The sequence below is a fragment of the Pavona decussata genome, unplaced genomic scaffold (assembly GCF_977016875.1).
Source record: "Pavona decussata unplaced genomic scaffold, jaPavDecu1.1 SCAFFOLD_38, whole genome shotgun sequence".
Classification (NCBI taxonomy): Eukaryota; Metazoa; Cnidaria; class Anthozoa; order Scleractinia; family Agariciidae; genus Pavona; species Pavona decussata.
Window position 1 is genome coordinate 4848260 of NW_028145460.1, and position 25517 is coordinate 4873776.

The window sequence follows — 25517 nt, forward strand, 5'->3', positions numbered from 1 at the left end:
GGCTCATGAACAAAGTGAATTATCCGAAGCGTGAATGTACCAGCCTAGCAGGTGTTAGAGTATGCTTGCCGACTTTAAAAATTGTATACCAGTTACCTTCTATAAAATCTCCGTGAGTCTCGTTCGTTCCATTCTTTGAATTACTCATGTGTCTTCGAAACCAAGCAGTCTTTAATGATCGTAAAACTTGTGTACTCATTGTTAAGTTTCTAAGGATGTTAAAACTTCTGTACATCGTATATTTTAGCAGCATCATTCTGTGCCATTTCTGCGTTAAAAAAGCGAAGGCTTTGAAGGTACCGAAACCGACTAAAACTCAAGCAAAATGGCTGGATTATGAGGTCGGTGCAATTGTCCACTTCAACATGCAAACATTTGACCGTTATATGAGACCAGGTGAGGCTTTGTTCATATTATAGAGGATGGATTTTTTGTGGAATTTTTAAAACTGAATTCAATCGGCGCGGGTATAAGGTGGACAGAAACGACAGGAAAACGGTGCATACCGGAGAGGTTTCGTTCCGGAGCAAATGTAACCTGCGGGCAGTTTCAACTTTCTTTTCGCTTGGCAAACCATTCCCGCCGGAAAAGTGAAACGAAAACTAGCGAGCGAGCAAATAAGAGGAAGTAACCGCGCTGCTAAAATTGAAATGAAAGATGACTTTATTATGTCCAAGACCTAATCGGTACAAAGCGTTGCAGTGGCGTTCTAGCACAGTGGTATAAGCTAATGACAAAGTTAAAATGAAAGCATTCGGCTAAAAACGTGTAATTTGCAGGAACTGTATGTGGAGCTCCGGAAGGCGGGAATAAGCGGCGCTGAAGGGTATGGGTTTTGAGCCGTTTTGGTATGAAGTAGGGTCTTGATTTTAACCATTTCGGGCTGAAATTCTGGAAACGGTGTATTATACAGAAACGGGCTTCGGGGTAAATTCCAAATTCTCATATAATTTTCGTGAGATAAACTAGCCAATCAGAACTGGACTATAGCGACAAAGACCTCGAAGCACCGTTTGACTTGTTTTGAGCGGCAGCTGGTTGGTTTTCTGCAACTCCTTCGCACCCAAGTAGGTGAATTGACTAAATCAGGTCTCACCAATCGTTTCTTGGATTAATTGGTAGTCTTTTATCTCATTTTTTGCATTGTTCAAAGCTATCTTTGCTCTTTTAGAGTACCAGGCTAGTGAGAAAATTGGGACTAGACTGATCGATTCTGCTCGTGGGGTAATTGCGTATGGGTTGGAATTCAATTGAGTTGGAACGACATCTCAGTCCCCTCCCCCTCCCACCCCACCCTCTCTCCACACCTACCCTAGCGTAACCAGGGCAAAATTTCAATCCAGGCTGAAAGTCTTCATGTAGTCAAGTCTTAGTAAATCATACATACAGTTAACTACAAGGTGTCTACCGACGATTCGGTCTGCTATCTTTTATGATTAATGTTTTATAGGTCAAGTAGCACCCGTAGATACCTTCAACCCAGCGGAGCTCTCAACTGACCAATGGGCAGAAGCAGCGAAAAATTTTGGTGCTAAATACATCATCTTCACCATCGATCACTTCAGTGGGTTCCTGATGTGGCCCAGTGAAACTAACTACAAGTACTCAGTCAAGTATACCAAGTGGAGACAAGGAAAGGGAAACGTACTGTTAGATTTCATGAAATCCAGCCAAAAATATGGTCTGGAATACGGCGTCTTCTATAGCGTGCACAATAACTGGTACATGGGAGTAGATAATTACACGACCGGAGACCCAGTAACTCAGGAACATTATCGAAACATCGTAGAAGAACAAATGCGTGAACTATTCAATGCAAACTCCTTGTACAAGGACCCTTTCTACATCTGGTTTGACGCTGGTATTGTTCCTGGGGTGAGCCCCAATGTTGGACCAATAATACGCCAGTTGGCAAATAACTCGTTGTGCGACGAATGTCCCACGTTTGCCGGGAATCAGGGTTTGCGGTGGATTGGTAATGAGAATGCTTTGGCACCTTTACCGCACTGGTATGCCGTGCCTAAAGGAAAATGTTCCATGAAGACAAATGATGGCAAGTATAATATCCTTCCGCTATCGTGCGATTAAGTATTTCCCTATATATGGGAAGAAAATATGGCAACTTCCTTTCAAAACATAGACAGGCAATTCGTGCAAAAAGAGAGAAACCTAGATCGATCGTGGAGCAGGTTTCAGAAATTTTAAGAAGGACCGAGCGAAACAGCGCCGACGAGATGTGGCGATAGAATCGTGAATTGTGAGGGCACTTGCAGTCATACTAATGATCAATGTATGTTGGGTTCGAATCGCGGTCATGGCGTCATATTCTTGCTGACATACCGATTAACCGCCCTAGGCGCTCCAGATTTAATTTTGAGCCCATGAGGGTGGGCGCTTATTTCCCATCATTTTCAGCAAGCAAGGACATTTTTAGAGAAAAACATTAACAAAACAAGTTTATTTCGCTTCAACAAGACAAAACAAAGTGCAAAAGCTAGAATAAACAAGCCACATACAATACAAAAGTTAATTGACTACCCTATCATGAAAACCAATTTTGGAACACAAGTGACGCTCCTCTTACTTCACGCTGGGCTAGTACAGAAATGTTTTTTGTTGGGAGGGGGTGGGATGGGCTTTTATTAACTTTTTGGGCTTTCAGGCTGGGCGCTTATTCGAGGTGGGCGCTTATTCGAAGGTGGGCAGTTAATCGAATAAATACGGTAGTATATTTTCTTCTTTCTGTTCGCCATCAACAATACCATCAGTCACAACGGAACACCATCCAACATGGTAGTTTTCCTTCGTAGAAAAAATAAAAAATGGAAAACTTAAAGACGTAAAGAAATAAAGTACAAACTACCCGGAAACAACTTTTAACACATTTTTTCTCTCGAATAGCAAAAGTGATACAGGGCAATCCCTGGGGCGAGCTGTTTTGTCCCGCAAACTGTGATACAGTGATACGTCAACACTTGTGGTTTTGGGAGCCTGGTACCGAGCACAAGGTGAAGAGTGTTCGCAGACTTGTGCAGGAGTATCTGACAAGCGTGGGGCACGGCTGCACACTTCTCCTTAACATAAATCCCGATACAAGCGGAAAAGTACCCGCGATAGATCTCTCTACTTATTCAAAACTAGGGAAAGCGATTGAATTACTGTACAGAGATCTGATCAATAAATTAAAGAGACCAATCATGCAGGTTGGGGAGGAAAAGAGGTGGACATTTACGCCTTTCAGGGCACTCAATGGTTCTGTTGTGCTCATGGAGGATGTTGCTAATTTCGGACAGTTAGTCATGGACTACGAATTGAAGATTAAAACTGACGCAGGCTGGAATGCACTTCCCGAGGCAGGAAACACGATAGGTCATAAGAGAATTCACCCTTTTCCAAAAGCTTTAGCAATGAAGGAGATATCAGGGATAAGTTTAACGATAAGAGAGCTAGTAACAAATCAAGAATCCATAACTTTAAGGGAGGTTTCTGTTTACAACTGGAATGAAGCAGCCGAAAGAAAGTTAATTTAATGTAACTTTTTTTATGTATTTCAGTTTTCGAGGTAGATAGAAGAAACTGGAGGCAGTCAGGTTGAAAGATAGTACTTTTGTTTTGAGTTCTTCATCGATATCAACACATCAGATTCTAATACTGCGGGGAATAGTTATGTGCATGAGTTACCAGTGGTGGAACTAGGGGAGGGGCTCTGGGGGATACAGTCCTTGTACGGCATCCTTGTAACGCAGCTTTTAGTTTGTGGTTAATAGTATTTTAGGCTAGTTAGTTTAATTTGGGATGATTTTGGTTATATTCTATCTTTTATTTCTTTATAATCTTTGCTGAAGGATTTACCGTGTAGAAATAAAGTTACCATTACCAATACCATCCCTCTTATATTTTAGATCAAAACCGAGGCCCGCACCGCGGCCGCGGCCACTTCTCACTGTATGATAATATCAGTTACATGGAATTAAAGTATCGCCGAATGACACACAGGCGGCCCAAGCTCAAGCTGTGAGTTGTGGTGATCATCTTGCGTAATAACCGTCACGGCGCAAATTTAAGAGTTTGTATAGGAACATTTACGATCGGGTTTAGGAGGTAAAAATTCTAAAAATTGCTCAATAAAAATGACATACCTTGTGTATATGGTGTACTGTTTGTTGTTTCTCTGTCTCCTTTTGCTGATTTGAGGTCATTTTAGCGAGTTATCGTTTCCTGGGTTTCACACTCCTAAGAGAAGGGCCCTTCTCTTAGGAGTGTGAAACCCATGAAACAAACGGTTACAATAGTTAAAGACGATACAAATGAAAAGTTGAGATGTGATCGGCATGGGCATGGAATAAACAGACGCGATGAAACTTAATCTGTCTACTGTACACGTTTCAGCTTTCTTTATTTATCAACCAATCACATCTCAACTTTTCATTTGTATCGTCTTTAAATATTGTAACAGTTTATTTCCAATTTTTACTTAGCTTTTTGCCGCCCCTGAAGAAGGTTAGTATTGTCTAACCGAAATATTGGGCAATAAAATTATTTTAGCTGTCCCATCAGCCTTGCATTTAATTTTACGTTTTATTCAACATTGCTGATCTTGATCTACACAAAGATCCGGCTACACTTTGCTGCTGTTTGTACAAGTGGTCCCTGCACTATTCAAGAATTACCTTATTGAAAAATACTGACTCTGGTTAGAGTAAAGACATGGCCGCGTCCTAGAGACCCGATTTGTTTTTGCCGTTAGAGTGTGATGGATTGGTATACTGACAAATTAAAATCTACACGGATGGGACCTTTATTCACTCTGTACTGCCTATCCAAGCATCGTGTAAATATTACGCCTGCTTCAGACGCATTACTGGCCCGTATAGTCATACGGGTAGCATCCCGTATCCCTCGGGATTAAATCCGATTTTATTACTCTGGGGCACTGGGACGAATGTCGTTGGGTCGCTGAAGGCAACACATCGTGTAGCGTTGTTTACAACGAGAGTTTGCCACGAAATGAGTCGTTTGTCGTCCAAAAAACATAGCCCAGCTCAAGTTTTCGCTCAGTTTACCTCTGCGGGTGAAAATCAAGATACATCTGTTGCAAAAACGGAATGTAAACACGAAGAAGCGTTAAACAACAGACGAGAAATTCAGATAACGGAAAGTGGAGAAGTGAGTCTTCCACCTGACAAAGCCAGGGTGTCGATTGTCTGTACCAACGCTAAAGTAAGTTAAGTCGTAATTTTATTTCGCATTTGAATTGGGTTAAGGAAAAAAGGATCAATTGCGCAGGATTAGGACAAGCTTGTATATCGAGTTAATGATTGATTTGGAAGTACAAGCTCATTGCAAAGATCACATTGTTCGACACAAATGTGTCAAACAATGAAAGAGGATTAGATTCAGTAATCTTTGCAGTAAGCTTGTCCTTATTAAGAAATGAGCTATCTCAAGGATGACAACTGTACTGCAGGCCGTAGTCTATAATTAGCTTAATGTATGGTTAGAAATGGGGTTGGTTCGCAGTAACTGAGTTTGCGACAACTTGCACATAAAATTGATGTAAGCTTGCCTCACAGTTAATTGGCTGGAAATAAATTTGTTGACTTGAAACTTCATAAACTTGCATTCGTTTGCTACAAGTACCACATGGTTTTCATACCCATGCATAAGCTTATGTAGGTCAACTCAGTATTTTTTTATAAAATATTGTTTTGCATGACCACAGGTACCCCAAGCTCTATGACAGGAATAGACGTATAGACCGTGACCTTTGCGTGAGTATTGTAATTTGAGTGTCACGGCAACCATTGCATAACAGTGAAATTATAAGGATTTGTATTAGAAAAAAACAATTCCTACTTCAATTTAAAAATACCAAGGAGTTCTCAATAAAAAAATCCCTACCTGAAGTCCCTTGTCTGTTGTTCTTTCTCCTAGGTGGTTTTTGGAGCGATTTAGCATGGTAAAATGCAGTATTGTTGTTGGCATCATTTTACTGTCACCCATGGGGTGTGTAACTAATTTGAACCTTAGGCCGGGTCGCTAAGCTGTTTTTCAAATGCTCGGGGCGGGAGACATCTGAATAAAGCTGTTATCGATGGCTCTCAATGGAAAGCTTACAGATATTGGCGACCTTTAAATAATGCTCTCTCCATGTAAACGAGTCCGGTTAAATGGCTCGGATGGGTAAAAGAACTATCGTGCGTGGTCCACATGGAATTTTTAGGTAATCAGAGGCTCTGAAAGGATTTTACGGCAGTGTTTTTCCTCAGCGGACTCTGCTTCATCTCTCCAACCTTGGGTTGGGAGATATAGAGAGAAATGCAATGGAACAAAGACTCACTGAAATCACGCTAAATCGCTCCAAAAACCACATAGGAGAAAGAACAACAGACAAGGAAGGTCATTTAGGGATTTTTTTCATTTGAAAACTCCTTGGTATTTTTAAATTGAAGTAGGAATTGTTTTTTTTTTTTCCCATACAAATCCTTATAATTTTGCATTATGCAATGGTTGCCGTGACGTTCAAATTACAATACTCACGCAAAGGTCATGGTCAGTAACTCTCATAGAGCTTGGGGTACCCGTGGCAAGACAGAAAACATATAGTAACGAAATCCCATGATAATGTTGAGCCTTGAAACTTACAACATTTTCAGAGCTTCTCATGAGAATTGTACGGCTCAGTGCAAAAATGTGCCATGTGAATTTTTGGGTCAATTTGTTCGCTCCAAAGTGCCTGAATTTTTGCCCTGGATTATTTTTCTCTGATTTGCGCTTTGTTTTCAAGAGTTTAAACCCATGCAAAAAACTCCCTTCTCCAAGACGGTGTCGTTTGTTAACCTTACAAACGTTATAATTATTAAATTGAATCAATGAAATCAGCTTGCCAATGCACTTCTGGGGTCACCATTAGGTGTTCCCTGCTAGCAGAGGTCTCTCACGGCATGGCAAAAATGATACGGATCTCCAAGTGTTCTGCCCGCTTATTTTGAAATGCAAACCACACAAAAGGCAATTACCGTCTTTTCCAGCCTCTGCTGGTTTAATGGGAGTCCGAGGTGACGCACTTTCCGCAAATTTGCGAGACTGTGGAGTTCGCGGCATCTCTTCACGTCGCGAACAAATCTCCACAACACGCCCGCACCTTCAGCTGAAGTTTCGCGCGCAAACCGGTTTTGTGGGTTGTCGCACGTGACAAGAACGTCACTGGTTGTTAAGGAAACGCCAGCGCATGCGTGCTAGGAAACTCGTCGGGGGCCGGCAGAGGTCTCTCTCCCTCGTATCATTTTTGCCATGCCGTGAGAGACCTCTGCTAGCAGGGAACATCAGGACTGCCATGTTTCATTATTTTTAGTGTATCCATGAAATAGATTATGGACAGAGTTTTTATTTCAGTTTTTCTTTATACAGGAATCTGTTGAGGAGGTTAAAACCAGCGTAAACCGGCGAGTGGACTATGTGCTACAGACACTGAAATCTTATCACATCAAGGACTTTAAAATCCATAAATCTCTGAACAGGGTTGAAAAGTCATATCAGATGGATGTCGAAGTAGTTGTAGATTTTAATGATTTTTCCAAGTGTGAACAAGTGTGCAATCTCTTGGTGGAAAAACTTGATGAGACAGTTAAAGTATCAAGACCTGTGCTTTATCATACACCAAGCAAGCTCGATTCATTGAGGTAAGAGGTGTATTACTTTTGCAATACCTGCAATTTTTGCTACTAACATGGATATTTTTGACTTGTGCTAGGTAAAGGTTAGTTTTCACTATTGACATGAGTACAAGTACAATATTAGTCTTAGCACAAGAAACAGTCATAATTGTGTTGCAAATGTCGCAATAAGTATTCAAGTGAAGACAGAAATGACAAGCAGCACAATATGTCTGAGCAGGCAGAATTGAGAAGGAACAACTCCCCCCCCCCCCCCCCCCATCCCCCAACCCCACCCAGTCTAGATAGGGCTAAGCAATGTTTGGAGATCTAGACAACACTAGGGAGCATTAATTTTATGTTATGTTCTAAACATTATGGTACATGATGTATTTTTTCAGTGTCGCACAGGCAGGATAGGATATAGGAGCACTCTGATTTCCTTTTTGAGAGTAGGCCTGTGTCACTCACGGAAAAAATACATCATTCTCATTCATTCATCAGGTTTAAAATATACCATCACATTTATTCCATTGTACATCATGGTACATGTTTCACATACAATTCACATTGATTTGAGGCCATAGAATTCATTGTGAACTTTGTGTTTAGTGTTAATTTTTAGACTGGTTGGCATTTTTACTTTGAGAGCAATAAATTTTGCCTTTTTAGTTCTGAGTGAAGACACAGAAAGAAACACACCATCATAATTTTGAAATGGTTTCCTTTGTTAAGTGACCCATCAAAAAGTAATTATTAATGGTACAGTTGGACAGCCATTTTGAGCAAGCAGGGAAATTAGAATTGGTGGCCTAAAAGAACAACTTGAAATTTTGCACTGCTCCTGTTTCAAAAGAAGGAAGGTAACTGGTCAGCTTCACACAGGTTTTGTGTTGGTGTCTTACTCTACAGGTAGAATTAATGTCAAAATAAAAAGAAAACTGTGAACACTAAGAATGATTTCTGGAATGTTTATTGTTCTGTGACCAATCGGAAGGAAAGCCAAACCACAAAAAAACAAACAAAACAAAACACAAATTAAAGTGATTACCATTACAGCTTGCAGTTTTTTCCTAGCCTCTGATCGGTTTTCCTTCCAAACACAATAAACATTCCTAAAATAATTATAGGGTTCATAGTTTTGTTAGTTTCACAGTGGAGTTGCTGTTAAGGCTTAAACCTAAATATTTTGTTTTCAGACGACAGGCATGTGTTTGTGCAGTCAGAAATGCAAAGAACAAAGCTCTTGAGGTTGTTCAAATGTTCAATCAGTCTTTGGGTCCACCAGTCTTAATAAGGGAAGAACATTTTGATGAGTATGTGGGAGCAAACATGGAGACTATACATGGAGACAGGACAGAAGCACAATTGACTTTTGAGCAGAAGGTTGCCTTAGCAACTGTCACAGTTAATGTTAAGATCTTCATTGTATTTGAGATTAGAGAAAAAGCAAAGGCTCACAAGAGGAAGTAGACAAATTAAACATAAAGTCAAATCTTTATTAATTTTAGACTTGTTTTGAAACTGAGGGAGGTGTTTTCTAGGCTGAGAAAAACAGACAATGTTTTTGAAAGCCTCATCACACTGTTGGGCACAATCAAATGGCAACTTTTCTTATTTTATTTTCGTGAGGCCAAGAAGAAATGTTGTAGGTTAAACAAAGAACATTTATTTTCTGCAAATAATAGGAGTGAACTCAAATGTTTTCTTTATAATAAAATGAGCTGAGATAGCAGCTTCATGTCCTGCAGTTGTTTTCAGTACAGCACAACATTGAACATACATGTAGTTCACAACATCTACCTAGCTGTCATGGACTGCAGTCCTTTTTTTCTCTCTAAGGGATACACATAGTCAAGCTGCAATAAAACAAACTGTTCAAAGACCCCCATTTTCTGGCGTGTTGGCTGAGTTCAGTGGCTAAGTATACTGAGCAAAGGCTGCGAAGAGTTCAAAACAGGTGTTGTTTTGTTCTCCCCAGATTTTGCTTTCCATTTTATTTACCATACCTTTCAATAAAGGAATTGAAGTTATCATTGGAATTTTTTTTCTTACTGTCAATGATAATTATGGTGACAATCAACAGACAAATAGTACAACTGACAAAGTGGACTGAATCCAAATTAATATGAATATATGAAATGTATATTTGAACTTAAATTTTACCAATCAAACTTAAAGGGGAAGTGTCATGGGGTTTTTGAGCTCTTTTGTTAAAATTGCTGAAATAAGACCTTCACTTAGGTACAAAATAATTCCAGAACAACGAGAGGAAAGAGATCAATTCAATTCTTGATAGGAACAACTCATGATCTGTTCTAGCGCATTTTGGAAACAAAAATGTGAGAACTTGAAAAACATTAGCCTGACATTTTTCAAGTTTCAATCCAGGGTTCGTACGGGTCATGGAAAACCTGGAAAGTCATGGAATTTTATAACTTCATTTTCCAGGCCTGGAAAGTCATGGAATTTAGGTGTGGGTCATGGAAAGTCATGGAAAATGATGTTTGTTAAAAAGTACAAAATATAGGTTTTTTTGCAAAGAAAATAGTAGAAACATACCCAAATTGAAAGATGATTTCCAAGAAAATGGTCAAATTTAGGTCAGTCATGGAAAACTTGGAGAAGTCATGGAAAAGGTCATGGAAAGTCATGGAATTTCAAAAGCTCAAAAGAGTACGAACCCTGCAATCCACTCCAACCTACTCTGTCTCTGGCCGGAGGCACTAATCAACAATTTTATTGCACTAGGGTGATACATGTAATTTATAACAAAACTAGACAATTACTTTTTGTTTCTGTTAGACAAACATTTTTGAGGTTCTGAAATGACATCGAATTCCTGTGATACTTCCCCTTTAAACGAATTTGACGTTTTGAGCCCACTGATCTAAATTTCTGGGTTTCCTAACACATCTGGTAAGATGACAGTAGATGGGCATGGAAATGCAATGGTTTGGTCTCAGTGAACAACAGTGTTTGTGTGTTATTGAAAGGTGCAGTCAGATCAAGGGAGATGGCTCAAACTTAGGAGTACACTACTTCTCAGTCAACTAATGCCACAAAAAGATGTCACTCAAAAGCAGGTAACACTTATCACAGGTTTCTTGTTATGAAGTCTTTTTCTCGCCCTTGGAACTCCAGGCACTGTTGAGCTTGTTTGCATAGTACAAGCTGATGCCGTGAAACTGGATCACAAAAGCGACAGCTGCCATTTTCATTGGTGCATTTTGCCACGCCTGTGTAGCTGGGGCTCTTCCTCGACTGATGTTGAAATAGATGTCTTGTATCATGGTACAAGCACCATACACTAGAGGACCAACTCCCATCAGCAAAATGCCACCTGCACAAACATTCATCTGTCTTATATTGTTTTTTGGAAGGCTTGCAAGTCCTACAATGACAGGAATGATGCTCAGTAGCCAGGCTGTTTCCCAAGGATGTGGCTTTGCCTTTGCCAACCTGTTCACCACAAAAGAAATAATGAAACAAGAAGCTGTTTCCAGCTTATACTCGGACCATATTTGACTGTGTGGTGCGTAAAGCCTACAATCCTTTAACAGTGATAACCTCCAGCATCACCAATTCCCCCATATAGATAGCCTGCGAGCAAGCTCTCTTGGGGGTGGATCTTCTTTCCCCTTCCCGCCCCCCACCCCCAAGAGAGCTTGCTCGCAGGCTACCAAATAGATAGATACAGAGATATAGTGAGGCAATAAGTAACCACCAGATAGAATTGCATTTCTTGCAGTCAGAATGAAGTACAGGGGAAAACGACATTTGTCATATGAATGCTTTTTATAATCTCCGGGCTTTAATCCTTATGTTTTTCACCTTTCATTTAGAGACAGAAACCATTTGTACGGTTCTAATATGTATGTGACACCGGGTCAATGACGGATCGTAATTTTCAGTATGATCTAGACCCGGGGGGTATTCCCCTTATGTGACCTTAACGTGCGGCCCGATAGGGTATGGTTTTCAGTGTGTTTTGTCTTGAATGGGGTATCTATTTCATCACTTTCTGTCTTAAAAAGGTTATCCCTACATAACCTAATGGCTTAAACAGATTGTGATTGCCAATGCATTAAAATACAGTAAGAAACTAGTGTATTCTTATCGCATTCTAGTCTTAAACAGGGTGTGATTTTGGGTTAAATGTCTTAAAAAAAGCCTGAAAATTTTGAATTCTGTCTTAAACGGAATAGAGAAATCAGAGAATTGTGTCTTAAACAGGGTCAGTGTTTGAACGCCCGGGCCGCACCTCCTTACCTGAGCATCTGTTGAGTACCCCCCCCCCCCCCCCCGGGGATCTAGAGTAACGTTACGCATCACGCGTACGTTTATTTGTCATTTTTCAATGTTTCGCTGTTTATATTTTTACATGAAATTCAGGGGAAAGTATTTGTTATTCACCTTTCATTTGAAGACAGAAACCGTTTCTACATTGATTGTTTTTCTATAGTAAACGTGAGACATCTTTATCTTGGCCGCGAGGTCACAGGCTGATTTAGTTGCCAAATTTTCGGTTAAACAAAACTTACCTTCAGGCACTCAGGTTAGCCTAAAAAACACTCCGGTTAGCCTAAAGAGCACTCCAGTTAGCCTAAATAGCACTTAGGTTAGCTTAACGGTTGGCAGTTTATGTTGGGGTTGTTCATGCCTCGCATGTTTTGTTCATGCTTTGCACGTCTGGCTCGCATATTGTAAACACTCTTCATGGCCCGAAAACAAAGAACGCGACCGAGAATTTACAGAATTTGATAACAAGACAGAAAATGTAACTTGTACCAGCCGAGTACAAAAAACGAGACCGAGAACAATAGCTCGACTGGCTCGAAGTCTTATCTCTCGGCCCATCGCGACCCCAAAAAGAAAAAAGAATTTGATAATGCTACCGAAACCTTAACTCGGTCCGCCTTACGGCCCGAGTAGTAATGACCAATGCCCCCATCTTAGGGAGCTGGGGAAAGGGGGTGGAAAGGGGGGTTGGATAAGAAAGGTTTTCAGCCTAATACGCAGCACCCTGGTTGCATTTTCTACTCTCCCTAATCCTCCTCTGCTTTTAAAATCCAATATGGCGGCTATAGCATTCACTCGCTCAAAGAAAAATACCTGCATTGCAGGCTATTGGAGATGGGGCATGATTTTCTCTTTGCGTAATGTATGCTTTATGCATTTACTAGTTTTGTTAACAAGTCACGACAACAAGTATTGGTGGCATGAAAATTGATCTGTTTTCATTTGAAACATGGAACCTATCCAGAAATGGAGGCATTCCAACTCAAGGTCAAAATGATGGCCATTGGCTTGAGTTTGAATGTCCATGTTCTCAGCTGTCCTGAAATTCTATGTAAAATTTAATACAAAGGCGAGCCAATATAATGTGAATGTTCTCATTTTGCCACTGCAGAATCACTTGGGAGGAAGGGAGTAGGTAAAATGTTAGGTAGGTAAGTGGGGAGGGGGCTTAGGATTGGTGCAAATGCCCATACATTATTATGGTATATTTTTAATAATTATTATTTAAATACTCTGTATTTAATTATTATAGATAGATTAATCATGTAATGCGCACTTGATAATTTCATGGAAAGTGCGCAATATAAGAATTAAAATTATTATTATTATTATTATTATTATTATTATTATTATTATTATTATTATTATTATTATTACGTGGGTGGGTGGGTGGGAGGGGTAAGGGGTGGGGGCATGAGTCTTACCAGTGTTTCCTGCTATGGAGTGGGGTAAGAGTTGCCCTGATTAGCCAACATACACAGATTTAACAACTTCACAGATTGAACTTCACCGTTGTTAAAATTTTAGCCGTGTTTGTTCTAAACAGGTGCACGTTAAAACGTTGCCTTTGAACTTTTAGACATGGATGTGTTACTTTGAATTTTGATCTACTGTGACCGAGAGTAAAAGGAAGATTTTTTCATGAACTCACCCACTGTACGCTGCGGCAATCCAAGCCCCAATACACACGATAAGAAATAAATGGAAACAAAGACAGGCCTTCAATTTCGCCTTCCACTGTACGCTCTCTTTGTAATGGGAAGCTACTCGCTGCCTGTGTGTAAAATCTGAGCCGTCTGTACCGGTAGCACGGGGGCCATCTCTCGAAGCCATGATCAGTGTTTGATGCACCTGCCTGGTTTGAGTGTACCACAAAAAAATGGGGATCGACTCTTCGACTGTTCAACTTTCCTTGTCCGGAAGGTCGGGGACTGGAAAAACTGGGTCTAGTCAGCGGAATAGTGCGAAACGCATGCGCTGTATTTGTCTGACAAAGCCACCATTTTGGATCGCTATTATCGCGATCGCGCGAATTAAAAATAATGAGTTTCGTGTCTGATGAGCTTGCGAACGTTTTAAAGTCTGTCTACATGAAGGAAGAGAGTGGCAAGGACGAAGCTGCTAATTCTACAGATGTAGACAAAAAGAATGGCGATGTTTCGAAAGAGAAACGTTCGAGGAAACACAAGCACAAGAAACATTCGTCCAAGTCGAAGTCGAGAGACAAGAAAAAGCACAAGAAACGAAAGCATAGATCTCGGTCAGAGTCTCGCTCAAGGTCGAGGTCACGTTCGAGTGAAAGAGAGCGTTCTTCCAAGGCTTCTAAGAGACGCTCTGTTTCGTCACACTCGCGTTCTAAGTCGCCAGAGGAAATTGAACATGATGACTTCATTTTGGTGAAGGAGGAAACGTTAGATGTAGAATGCAAAGATGATATGAAATCAGAAAAAGAAAACGACGTTTTGAAAACCAAAAAGACTGATAAAACAGGGTCTTCATCAGAAGCAGACCTCAAGGAAACAGCTAAAGAAGCATTTGAATCAAATTCCCAGGTAGATTGTGAATCAAAAATATTGAAGGTTGAAAACGAGGAGATTTCTGTGCAAAGGTTAAGTGGAGAAGAAAAGTTAGGAATCGTGGATGTTGCATCAGTCTCTGTGAAGGAACAGAAAGACAGTTCTCATGATAAAATGCAACTAGAAGAGGAAGTTAATGAATCCAAGAAGAAAAAGACCCATTCACACTCAAGGAGTAGGTCAGCGTCAAAGGAGAAAGCTGCTGATTCTAAGATGAAGAAGAGTGCATCACCCTCTCAGAGTAGATCAAGGTCACCAAGTGACAAGTCCTCTTGTAACTCCAAAAGTAGACGTTCACTGTCTCACTCCAGGGACAGAAAAAGTAAAAGAAAATCAAGGTCAAGATCAAGTTCTAAAGAATCGGTATCTTACAAAAAGTCCAGATCAAGATCACGATCAAAAAACAAATCATCCAGGAGAAAATCAAAGTCGAGGTCAAATTCAAGGGGACGAAACCGTAAAAGGCATGTCTCAAAATCCCGATCACACTCTCGTTCTTATAGTAGGTCAAGGTCCAGGTCACCTAAACGTAAAAGATCACGATCACCTAGACGCAAAAGATCACGCTCTAGATCTAGGAGGAAATCTCCTGTGTTTAGGAATTTCCGAAGGTTTTCTCCTCCTCGCTGGAAAAGAGGTGCTGGCTCTTTCAAGCGAAGGTCACGTTCGAGATCACGAAGATCACGTTCAAGGAGAAGGAGTTCTTTAAAGAGGAGATTGTCGCGTTCCAGATCAAATTCAAGAAGACGAAGAAGTGGCGTGAGATCTCGTTCGAGGTCTAAGGGAAGAAGGTCTCGTTCTAGGTCAAGATCACGTTTACGAAGTAGGAGATCTCGATCAATGTCTAGGGAAAGGAGAAACAGATCTAGGTCAAGGTCCCGCTCTTTCTCAAGAGGAAGAAGTAGAAGGTCAAGATCCAGAGACAAAAAAAGAAGTAAGAGTAAAAGCAGATCGCGGTCCAAGTCAAAATCAAGAGAAAAGACTCAGCCTGATAGTACTTTACCAGTTACCAATAATGATACCACATTGGAGAACAAAGCGTCTAGCAATGTTGACAAGCCAGTTGCAACCAATCTCTCGTTGCAGCAGGTAAAGGTTGCTCAGAGAGCTGGAGGAAAGACCATTGCAGAGCTTACTGCTTTTTGTAAGAAGTTGCAAGAGGAGAAGGAAGGAGCTGCCAATGACAATGGAGAGGACACTCAAGCTGAGGAAGAAGAATCTCAGCCAGTGGCACATCACCCATTTTTGGTGAAAGAAAAGCCGGATATTACCATTCCGCCAGTCATATTTCCTGTAAGTTGATTACCTTCCTGGTATTAGCAACCTAGCAGTTAGGATTGGAAGTACAATACTACTTGAGACCCACTGGAGATGTTTGCTAATAGGGTAGCTGAAAAAAAAAATTATGAATAAAATGCTGAATCCTTACTCCCTGTGAATTGGAGCTAAAATATGGAACACTGTTCCACCTGATATTCGGAAACTATCCAAACATAACTTTAAGAAAAAACTTCATGAAGCGCTACTTAAGGTTCTGTCACTTGAGGATACCTATGTTGACACGTCTACCCTGATCTCTAAACTGTTGCAATATTCATAACTTATAACCACAAACTGCCAGTGTTTATCATATACATATATGCCATATTTACTCAAATAAGCGTCGCCCCCGAATAAGCGCCGCCCTCGATTAAGCGCCGCATATGGAGCGGAATGGTTAATAAGCGCCGCATTCCGGTGCGGCGCTTATTTGAGTATTTCCATAAGATGATGAAAATACTCTTTAATCGCTGCAATGTGGTTCTAAGCCAGCAGTGGGAATTTATTTTCATCAATAGTGATGTTTTTCAGTTCGAAGTGAGTATATCTTGATGCTCTTTCATTCAATTCTCTCTTCAAAATGTTCCTCGTTCTTCAGTTCTTGCGTGAAGGCTATAAACTTGGCGGGTACGACAAGCCCAACCTCCCTCTTTCTCTTCCCTGTAACTGTTGCAGTAAGGAGATTGTCAGCGTTTGCTTGTACAATCAAAATGTTTTGGCTTTATGGTATGAGCCTTTCAATAAGCGCCGCCCTCAAATAAGCGCCTTCCTCGAATAAGCGCTGCATAGGAGACACGAAAAATTAAATAAGCGCCACGGCGCTTATTCAAGTAAATACGGTATGTGTGTATTTATTTATTTATTTCATAAAGTAATCACTTCATTATCTAAGGATATTCTACTCCATTATTTATATTGTCTTCTTGTCTTACTCTGCCCGCTTCGATTAGCTTTCGCTACCGGCGGTCCAGTGTATTTAGTTAAAGAAGTTGCATTTCTCTGTATTTATACATTTAATATATTTATAAATTTCATGTACACTTACTGATGAAATAAAGATCCCATTCCATGGTGTTTTATATTGTAGTGTTATCTTAAATTGAAGAGCTTGGGGGATAATTGGCCTATAGTGCAGTTTAGATCACCTTTTGTTGTTTTGATTCAGATTTGCCAGGTTTTTTGCATATGACCCTGAATTCCTTCAGGAAATCTTGTTTCATCTTGTTTGTAGGTCAACATGAACAAACCCAGTGTTCCAACTGTAGACTCAAGCAAGCCTTTGCAGGAGCAGTTTCCAGTCTCGTGTGGCAGCAAACACAGGGAAAAAGAGGTTGTTAATGATGGGGCTGATGTAGTAGCTGATGTTGATGGCTCTGCTACTCAAACACAGCCACAAAATGAAGTATTTGCACCACCTCCAGCTGAGGTAAAGCACATGTATATTGAACAGCTTTGATATGGGTGTTTGAGTATATAGGGATACATGTATATGCCTGATGATTGGTTGAAATGTTGCGCCAGATCGGAGGCTTGTGTATTGGTGATGAATTTAAACGCTTTTAAAGAAACAATGATTCTCTTCATACATTGTTCTTCTTTTTATGTTCAGAAATTTGACATCAGCGAGCTTGTAGCTAAGAGAATGGACGCTCAGCGGCGACTCCAGAGTGATCCTAATGACATAGAGGCTCTACTGATACTGCAGGAAATTCAAATGAAGATGCAAAATTGGTGCCAATCAAATGTCAAACCTGGGCAGTTTACTGGGGAACTTGTCAAGAACCTTCTGCCAAAGGAACATTTACAAGGAGGCTATCAAGCATGGGCCAAAAAGGTACTTTTTCTTAAGTAGGTGCAGAAGGTGTGTCCTCGTGTGACCACATTTAATTATACAGTCAAACCTCGATTATCCGGACTCAACGGGACCTCGGTAAATAGTCCGGATAATCGAGAGTCCAGATAATCGAAAAATATGAATATTAATAAGATAGAAATGTAAACAAAAGGTTACAGCAAAAAAAAACATCATTTTAATTGTGAAATCTACACAGCCTGTAACAAATGAGCCAATCGGATATCAGCTGAACGCATCTGAATATTTCTTTGTCTTGTCGCACTTGCAAATTTGGAAAAGCGCAAAGGATAATACGCTGTTTCAACAGTCTTTTGAAAGGATTATTGGGCTTTTTGCGACTTTGAGTTTTCAAGATCACAACTAATTAATGTTCATGAAAAAAATGGGACCAGAGAAAAAAGTCCGGATAATCGAATAATCCGGATAATCGAGGTCTGGATAATCGAGGTTCGACTGTAAAATGTTTAAAGTCAAGTAAAAATACTGCTCCTAAAGGAATGGAAGTTGTAAGTGTCAGTCACTGGATATTGTTCCACCAAATTAATTCTAAATTGTCCAGCTGGCTTATTTCTCAGTAGCTGTGAGAATTTTAGACATTTTGCTCATAATACGATATTGCAGATACCTACCTTGAGTTATCTGCATCCTCCCAGAATACCAGAAATTTTTATAGAAAGGTTCAGGCATTAGTCTCTACAGCTTCATTAGTTTTAACTCAAGAACATGCAATCAAAACCAGTCATCTTGGTTTTGCCCTCACTGACAAGAAACTCAAATAAACAAGGTCAATTTTCTTAGTTATAAACTAAACTGTGCAATTTATAGAGGTCTGTTTGCCTTAAACTCATGCAATAATGAAAGTGTGGCTGTTTTTATTTTTATTTATTTTTTTAAGGGGAGGGGGGTGGGTGGGTTACAAAAAAGTGGCATGTGTGTGTACGGGGGATGGGGGTTGAGATGCCGGTTACTTATTTTCAAAGATTAGCAACTATGTTGTATCCCATGTAGGCTACTGCCCTTTTGACTGGCTAGTCCAGTCTCTAACTTACTTAATAAAGTTATAGTGCACCAACATTATTAGTATACTGAGAAATACAGTTGTGATACTTTCATTAAATACATGTGTTATTTTTTAGGACATGTTTCAGAACCTTGCACCAGTCAGTGGAGGGATTGGAATGAAGCTGCTGCAGAAGATGGGTTGGAAGCCTGGCCAAGTGATTGGTAAAAGAGGGGAAGGCTATGCCGAACCTATTGCTCTCACTGTCAAGATTGACAGGAAAGGGCTCAGCACAGGCAAAGAGAAGGCAACAAAGAAGGGAGCTACTACAATGCTGGACCTACAAGGTACTGTGCAAATAACCTTAAGGAAGTGTTTTTTGTTGGTTATAGGTTTACCAGTAGTTTCATGAACTGACTTGTATACACCCAATTGAAGAAAATGTTGTTAGACAAGCATAAGCCATGAAATGAGATGATCCAACAGAATTCTGTCAGTATGGTACTGCCAAGCTGTTTGTCATTCCTTGTGGTGATAAATTGGCAAGAGTTTTCCTTTCCAAGGAAGTTTACAGAGTATGATTTAGACATGTTGTGTTTTGGAATAACCTGTGTGGTTTAAGTGCTTTTTACAGTCACACAAAAAGCTATTGGGTCATGTCATTCATGGTTTAATTTAAATGTGTTTTAGTTGGCCCTGCTTTTTCAACTAGTTTTCTGTTTGATTCAGACAACATTAATTTTGTGTGCAGTCATGATTTCGATGAATGTATTATTTACTAGGGTCAAAGGTCAGCTTTAATTTCATGAAGATCTCATTCTACTGGTCTTGTGAGCAAAATCCTACACCTTGTGAGTTTATCATGGTGCGCAGATGTATTGTATTTGCCACATATTTCCCTCAGCCAATTCATTTTCGGGCATTAATCATTAGTTTTCTTGTTTTCAATAATTATGTTTAGTTAATAATAAATAAACATTGTTGTGTAGTTGTGTTTATTGTGTAGTATGTAATAAGAATTCTATTCCAGAGGCATTGGAATTTGAATTGCTTACTCTCCAAAGGAAAAAAAAAACAACTTTCTCATTATCATATAATTTGTGCTTCTGCAATCTTGGAAAACCTGTCATATCTTTCTTCAGTATTTTTTCCTGTACACCTCAATTGCGGTTGGTTGCACCAAAGAGTGAACATGTGGCCTGAAAATCATGGCCCAAGTGGTATCAAACATGGCATGATTCACCACAAAACTTTAAAAGTTGGAGGCTGTACCTGCACATGTAGAGGAGAACTTTTGTGTTCAATGTGGGTTGGTTGGTGCTCAATCCAAGCTTATCAGAGGCAAAGGATCTCTTTATGTTCAGACAAATTTAACTAATCGTAAAACATATTAATATCTGTAGACCACTTATTTCTGCTCAACATTTATCATTGAAAAAGTTCACCGAATGCACTTTCCGACTTTGAAAGATTTGTGGCTTGTCACAGCACATTTTGATACCCACCAAGTTATGAATGCTTTCAAGCGATATGTTCATGAATAGTTGCAAACGAGAGCAATACTTTCTACTAATCGTGTTTTTTCTTTTCTTCACATTATTTGTTTTTATTCCTGTAACGAAGTTCTTTTCTTAACACTTCCTTTTTCTTTCTATTTTAATATCAGATTGTGATTGTGTTTCTGTACTTGTTACTGTCTCAATTTCTTTACATTGTTTCCTTCCAAAGCTTTTTCTATTGTTTTTTTGTGTTTTCGTTTTCCTCCTACATTTTTTCTTCTCTTTGATATCAGTTACTCCAAATTGAACATTTCTACTAAAACATTCATTCTGGCAGATTTTCCTGAAGTTGCTTGCATTCATCTAAATAAGTGTCCAGCGTACAACTTTTACATTCTAGAATCATTAAAACAGCAAAAACTCATCACTGAAGAATGGCCTGGCAGTGATCCGTGCCATTCTTCACTGATGTTTAAAAATAAATAAAATTTCTCCCAGCAGTGAAGGACACAAGTCCTTTCATAGTGAAGCCCGTGCACGAGCAATTCAATTTGCAATGCCTCTTGATCCAATGTTGCTGAGAATTTTAGCACCACAAGGAGAATGTTCCGTCAAATGGTCGTCGTCACAAGACTTGTAAATGATGAAGGCAGGTAATTATGAATGGCTCTGTCTAGTGTCTGGATGCTTTCATTCTTGGTTTCTAAGTGAATTTCAGAACTACCCTGTTATTAATTGTTGTTTAATGAATAAAGTTTGACATGTTCATTTATCTAGTGCTGACTATGTGCGAGGACTGGAAAGTCAGATATTTGGCTAAGCCTTTAATCTTTGGTCAGAGAATTTGCCTTTTATTTTCCATTTTGAAGTCAAAGTTATTCAGAGGAAATATTGCTTGACTTGAACTGTAAAAATTGTGTTAAAATTCTAAAATTTCCTTTGTTTGAAGAAAAAAGGTATGGTGTTTTTTATTTTGTTTTTAACAAAGTACTATAGTTTTCATTCCCTTGAGTAATTCTGGGGGAAAAATGCTGGTAAGAAGGACATATCCAAGGAGACAAGTCATGATATCGTCCATCGTCTGATTGCATCTTATAAACATTTTCTTTCTAAGCCTGGACACTACCATTGTTGCAAATAGCTCACAGAGTTAAAAATAATTTTGCATGTCATTTGAATGAAAGAAAAAAAGGTTACCGTTATAATAATAATAATAATTTAGAATTGTGAGGCAGAAATGAGCTTAAATTCCAACTCTATTCTTTTGAAATAGTTAATAAGTCAATAAGTGGTGGGTTAACAGAATAATTGTATCCTGTCTTATCTAGCTACATTTATTTCTGAAATTCTAAATCTTAGTGGTTGGGAATGAAAGATCCAGAACCTAGACTGCCAAATGAAAGATAAATAGCCACCAATGCAACATAGGCATCTTATACAGTTGTAACTTTGTTAAGTATGATCATCTGGATGACATTGATGAACATATCAGCAACATCAATGTCATTAACAGTCCTTCTCAGAAAAGGTTGTTGCCTAACAGGCACCCAGTAGCCTGAGGCGCTCAAGAAAATTTCTTGGAAAAATTTCAAGGAGCCCACAAGGCCAAAAGTCAAGAAGTGAGGGGCCCAACATGTGAAGTGTTAGGTGATGCTGCAAAAAAAAATTTTAGGGGCCTAAATTTTTTTGCAGCAGGACTTAACACTTTACATGTTGGGCTCCTAACTTCTTGGGTTTTGACCTTGTGGGCTCCTTGAAATTTTTCTTAAGTAACAGTCTTGTTCTCAGGTCTGTACTCACTCGGACAAACATCCTATACCCACTTATCATGTGACTCTTGGGTTCAAACATTTACACTGCTGAACCTCAACAGCCAAAATGGTGTGCTGTTGAAAAAGTTCCAATCAAAAATGAGAATTTTCTGCAATGCTTATGCATAGCCTGAGAATAGTGGCACATGTTTCTGAGCCTCCTGTACCCATGTATATTTTATACTCTGTCTGAAGATATAAGTCAGAATACTTTACAGGCATGAATCATAACATTACTTCATGTATTTCAATTATATATAACTCAGTGTTTTCAAGGGTTTTTGGAATAAATACTTCAAGTAACATTTGGACAATTTTGAAATATTATGATATGTATTTAATTAATCACAAATACCCCATTGAAACTGTCGAATTATCTGTTTATGCTTCAAAGCTAAGATCTGTGTGAAATAGTGCTGGTTATTATTCAGTTGTTGTTTATGATCAAAGAATGAGCCAATACAGTTTATAAACTTTCACAACTCTACATGTAGATCAATTTTTCTCAAAACAATTCTGCTCCTGTTTGGAGTATTACATTGGAAAGTTTATCAGTTTGCTCACTGTAACAGTCAAATAATTATTTCCGTTCGTCCATTCTGAGCTGTCAGCCGCACAAGTGGCTAGCTTTTTGTAATCATTGTTTCATTCATCACAAACAACCATGTGTGACAAAGGACAATAATATTATTATTAACACTGATTCTTTGCAATGGATTAATAACAGCACTGCAGTTTTTGAATTTTAAGATGAACTGTTGTGGCTTTCATAAAGGAACAATTCCTTATTTTACAGAACTACATTCTTTGCATTTTTACCACATTTCTGTCATTTTGCACTTCATTACATTGATTAAAGTAAAATACTTTATATTTGAAGCTCACTAAACAAGTAATAATTATTGTATTCATACTTTTTACTTTTGGATTGAATTACCCAAAAAACTAAACCATGTGTTTGCATTTTGACTTTACATGTCTTGTTTCCATTCTATCATTTTGGGAAACTCTAAATTAAACAAATTGGCAATGTTCTCAGGTGCTATTACTGTAGCTGTGAGCCTTGGTTGCATTGGTGGATATTTTTCTTTCTTTGCTACCAAACATTTACGTCTGTCACAGGAAGTGTTGGTAAGCACTTTCTCTTTCAAGATTCCAAACTATGAATTGTTTTGGGATCATCAGGTAAAAGATCTGTTAGAAAGGAAAGCTAGGGACATGGGTTTGTGATGTGCTTCAACAAAAACATTCTTGGGTTGAGTTGCTTAAATGCTTATGTCACAGGTTCAGTCCAGTTAAGATCACTATTGTAACGTCTGGCATAAGCAATTAGGTCCAACATTGTGTCTTATGCAACCTGCTCTAGGCTTCAGGAACTAGTTGTTCACAGAGTGGATAACTTTATCCACTGGATAAGTTGCACCTACCATATAAAGGAATGAATTGTAAAATCTAAAATAAAACAAGGGAAGTGTGTGGCTGTGCAAAAATATATTGCCGAGTGCATTGCATGTAGTTGGAGTCCATTTGCTCTGCTGGATAGCAAGCTATCGATCACTGGATAAACTTTTCTATTCTTTGAACAAATGGGGCCTGTTCTTCAAGGAGCAAAAAGCTGTGTTTTGTAATCCATTTCATTGAAACTGGTTACCGATATTAATTTCAGTTTTTTTTTTCTCTGGAATCTTGATCACTGATGTTCAAGATTCTTGGGAAAACAAAGCTGTTTTGTTTTACATGAACTCATTCAGTCATTCATGAAGTAAACTGCTCATTAATGCATTGAAGTGAACAAACTCTTGGAGAAGAGGTATGCACTATTTCTGTTTCACTAATTTGTGGTTTGCAATGTTTATTTCTAGGAAAGCACCCAGTGTCAGCACTGGCAGAATACTGCAGCAAGCGAAAGTGGCAGCTTCCCGACTACTCTTTGATCTTTGACCATGGCCCTGCTCACCACAAGCAGTTCCTGTTTAAAGTGTTAGTTAATGGCACAGAGTATCAACCTGCTGTTGTTTGCAGCAACAAGAAACAAGCTAAAGCACAGGCAGCTATCTTTGCCCTCAAAGGTCTTGGCCTTATTCCTGAAGATGCTGAGATATCTGCTCTGTAGCGTATGCAGTTCAAGATTTTAGCGAAACAAAAAGGAACTAACGTTATTTAGTTTTCTTTAATAAAGTATTTGCAAAGCAGATAAGCTATACTGTGAGGCGAGAAGCTCAACCTTGTACAAAAAGAAGTACTACAAACTGAACAGTAACTAACAAATTGAATGCCCTTTGCATGGCATAAATTTGCATGATGGGGATCGTTCCACACCAGAAAAAACATTATTTTATTTATGAAATTATCACGTTTAATTTTACTTTAAGGATAGTGCCTGTATTTGTTACTGCTCAAATGTTCTGCAAATCTCAAAATGGTCAGAGAAACTCAAGTTTCTTCCAAGATGGTGCCTACTAATACAAAGGTGTTTTCGTGCAGATCTTAGAAAGGGTTAACTATTGGAATCCAAAAAGAAAACCAGGCAAAAAGGTAACCAGGCATTTTTCAGAGATAATTGAGCTTCAATTTGGACAGAAAATCCCATACATTGTTGTACATTTTAAAGCTTTTTACTGTTGCTTTATTATCTCTGAAAAATGCATGGTTACCCTAAATTTTCTTTTTGAATTCCCACAGCTCTTGTTAAAATCTGCTTCTCCTGCATGGTGAAAAGCTTTGCAAAAATACCTCCATGTTAGGAGACACTGTTCTGAAACACAAACGTTGTGTCTAACTACTAGGCACTGGATGAATCTCTTTACCAGACTAACATTTCTTCACTAAAGGCAACAAACAACGTGTTTCAACTGGTGACATGAAAAACCAAACTTAGTAACCAATTATTCTGTGATTGGAAGAGACAGAATTAGATCCAAGAAGATTTACTTGTCCCATGAACATTACTCTGTAAAAAATTAAAGTTTTCAGAATGTTGCCCGTAAACTCCTCGCCAGGTTTATGTTAATGAAATTGCTTTAGAAAAAGGTGCCAATAATATTCAGATAATCTGCTGCAGTCTTATGTAATTGGAATAGATTGAAGTTGTGCATAAAATAATATAGCTGCAGTCTTCTCCAAGACCAGATTTTTATTCAATTAAGAACCAAACGTAAGAACCTCTCTTCGTTTTTCTGTTTAACCTTAAATCAGCTCCCAATAGAAACATGCATATCCTCGTATAATTATTTTTTACGATACTTGTTGGGGGAACTGAAAAATCAAGAAATGTTTTCTTTACTGATCATTTTCCTTATTCTCATGACCTGTTTGTTTGATCAAGTACTGTTATTGTAAGGAGAAATTAGATGCTGGTCACTGTTGAGACTTAAAAGGTTAGATTATATGTTTTCACACACTTTGTCCTTTAGAATGAGTGCCATACATAGTTGGGGGTGGGGGGGAGGGGGGGTAGTCTGTGCTGCAGCCAGGCTGTATATTACCGGGGGTTAAAGTC

General features: G+C 39.0%; 4 protein-coding genes across 7 annotated transcripts; 3 read left to right on the top strand and 1 right to left on the bottom strand.

The window, feature by feature from the left end:
* Positions 1-109: 109 nt before the first annotated feature.
* On the top strand, positions 110-4254 carry LOC146483754 (uncharacterized). The gene is made up of 3 exons (XM_085105567.1): positions 110-396; positions 1451-2053; positions 2902-4254. Exons 1-3 carry the CDS (start codon positions 147-149, stop codon positions 3528-3530), a joined length of 1482 nt encoding a protein of 493 aa, XP_084961693.1. The 5' UTR covers positions 110-146; the 3' UTR covers positions 3531-4254.
* Positions 4255-4945: 691 nt separating this feature from the next.
* Positions 4946-9390, top strand: LOC146483755 (interleukin-1 receptor-associated kinase 1-binding protein 1-like). Its single transcript, XM_085105903.1, has 3 exons — positions 4946-5220; positions 7411-7682; positions 8855-9390. The coding sequence occupies exons 1-3, from the start codon at positions 5008-5010 to the stop codon at positions 9126-9128; spliced, it is 759 nt and encodes a 252-aa protein (XP_084962029.1). The 5' UTR covers positions 4946-5007; the 3' UTR covers positions 9129-9390.
* Positions 9391-9631: 241 nt separating this feature from the next.
* Positions 9632-13879, bottom strand: LOC146483756 (protein jagunal homolog 1-like). Its single transcript, XM_085105905.1, has 2 exons — positions 13609-13879; positions 9632-11117 (listed from the first exon to the last, which is right to left on the bottom strand). Exons 1-2 carry the CDS (start codon positions 13788-13790, stop codon positions 10766-10768), a joined length of 534 nt encoding a protein of 177 aa, XP_084962031.1. The 5' UTR covers positions 13791-13879; the 3' UTR covers positions 9632-10765.
* Positions 13880-13928: 49 nt separating this feature from the next.
* LOC146483757 (uncharacterized) lies at positions 13929-24948 on the top strand. 4 transcript variants are annotated; one of them, XR_014863831.1, is made up of 6 exons: positions 13929-15826; positions 17085-17279; positions 17463-17687; positions 18845-19055; positions 20709-20860; positions 23881-24020. XR_014863831.1 is itself a non-coding variant. In XM_085105900.1 (5 exons), the coding sequence occupies exons 1-5, from the start codon at positions 14000-14002 to the stop codon at positions 24129-24131; spliced, it is 2709 nt and encodes a 902-aa protein (XP_084962026.1). In that variant the 5' UTR covers positions 13929-13999; the 3' UTR covers positions 24132-24948. The 4 variants fall into 4 exon arrangements, 2 of the variants coding, with proteins under 2 accessions (XP_084962026.1, XP_084962027.1); XR_014863832.1 differs by having other exon boundaries at positions 20709-20856; positions 23881-24017; XM_085105900.1 differs by lacking the exon at positions 20709-20860 and having other exon boundaries at positions 23881-24948.
* The last annotated feature ends 569 nt before the right edge of the window (positions 24949-25517 follow it).

Coding starts and splice junctions, on each gene's coding strand:
- LOC146483755 (XM_085105903.1), top strand. CDS start 5,008: ATGAGTCGTTTGTCGTCCAAAAAACATAGCCCAGCTCAAGTTTTCGCT. Junction 5,221..7,410: donor TTGTCTGTACCAACGCTAAA/GTAAGTTAAGTC, acceptor TTCTTTATACAG/GAATCTGTTGAGGAGGTTAA. Junction 7,683..8,854: donor AGCAAGCTCGATTCATTGAG/GTAAGAGGTGTA, acceptor TTTTGTTTTCAG/ACGACAGGCATGTGTTTGTG.
- LOC146483754 (XM_085105567.1), top strand. CDS start 147: ATGTGTCTTCGAAACCAAGCAGTCTTTAATGATCGTAAAACTTGTGTA. Junction 397..1,450: donor TGACCGTTATATGAGACCAG/GTGAGGCTTTGT, acceptor AATGTTTTATAG/GTCAAGTAGCACCCGTAGAT. Junction 2,054..2,901: donor TTCCATGAAGACAAATGATG/GCAAGTATAATA, acceptor TCTCTCGAATAG/CAAAAGTGATACAGGGCAAT.
- LOC146483756 (XM_085105905.1), bottom strand. CDS start 13,790: ATGGCTTCGAGAGATGGCCCCCGTGCTACCGGTACAGACGGCTCAGAT. Junction 11,118..13,608: donor ATTGCCGCAGCGTACAGTGG/GTGAGTTCATGA, acceptor TGTGGTGAACAG/GTTGGCAAAGGCAAAGCCAC.
- LOC146483757 (XM_085105900.1), top strand. CDS start 14,000: ATGAGTTTCGTGTCTGATGAGCTTGCGAACGTTTTAAAGTCTGTCTAC. Junction 17,280..17,462: donor TTGCACCACCTCCAGCTGAG/GTAAAGCACATG, acceptor TTTTATGTTCAG/AAATTTGACATCAGCGAGCT. Junction 19,056..23,880: donor TACAATGCTGGACCTACAAG/GTACTGTGCAAA, acceptor GTTTATTTCTAG/GAAAGCACCCAGTGTCAGCA.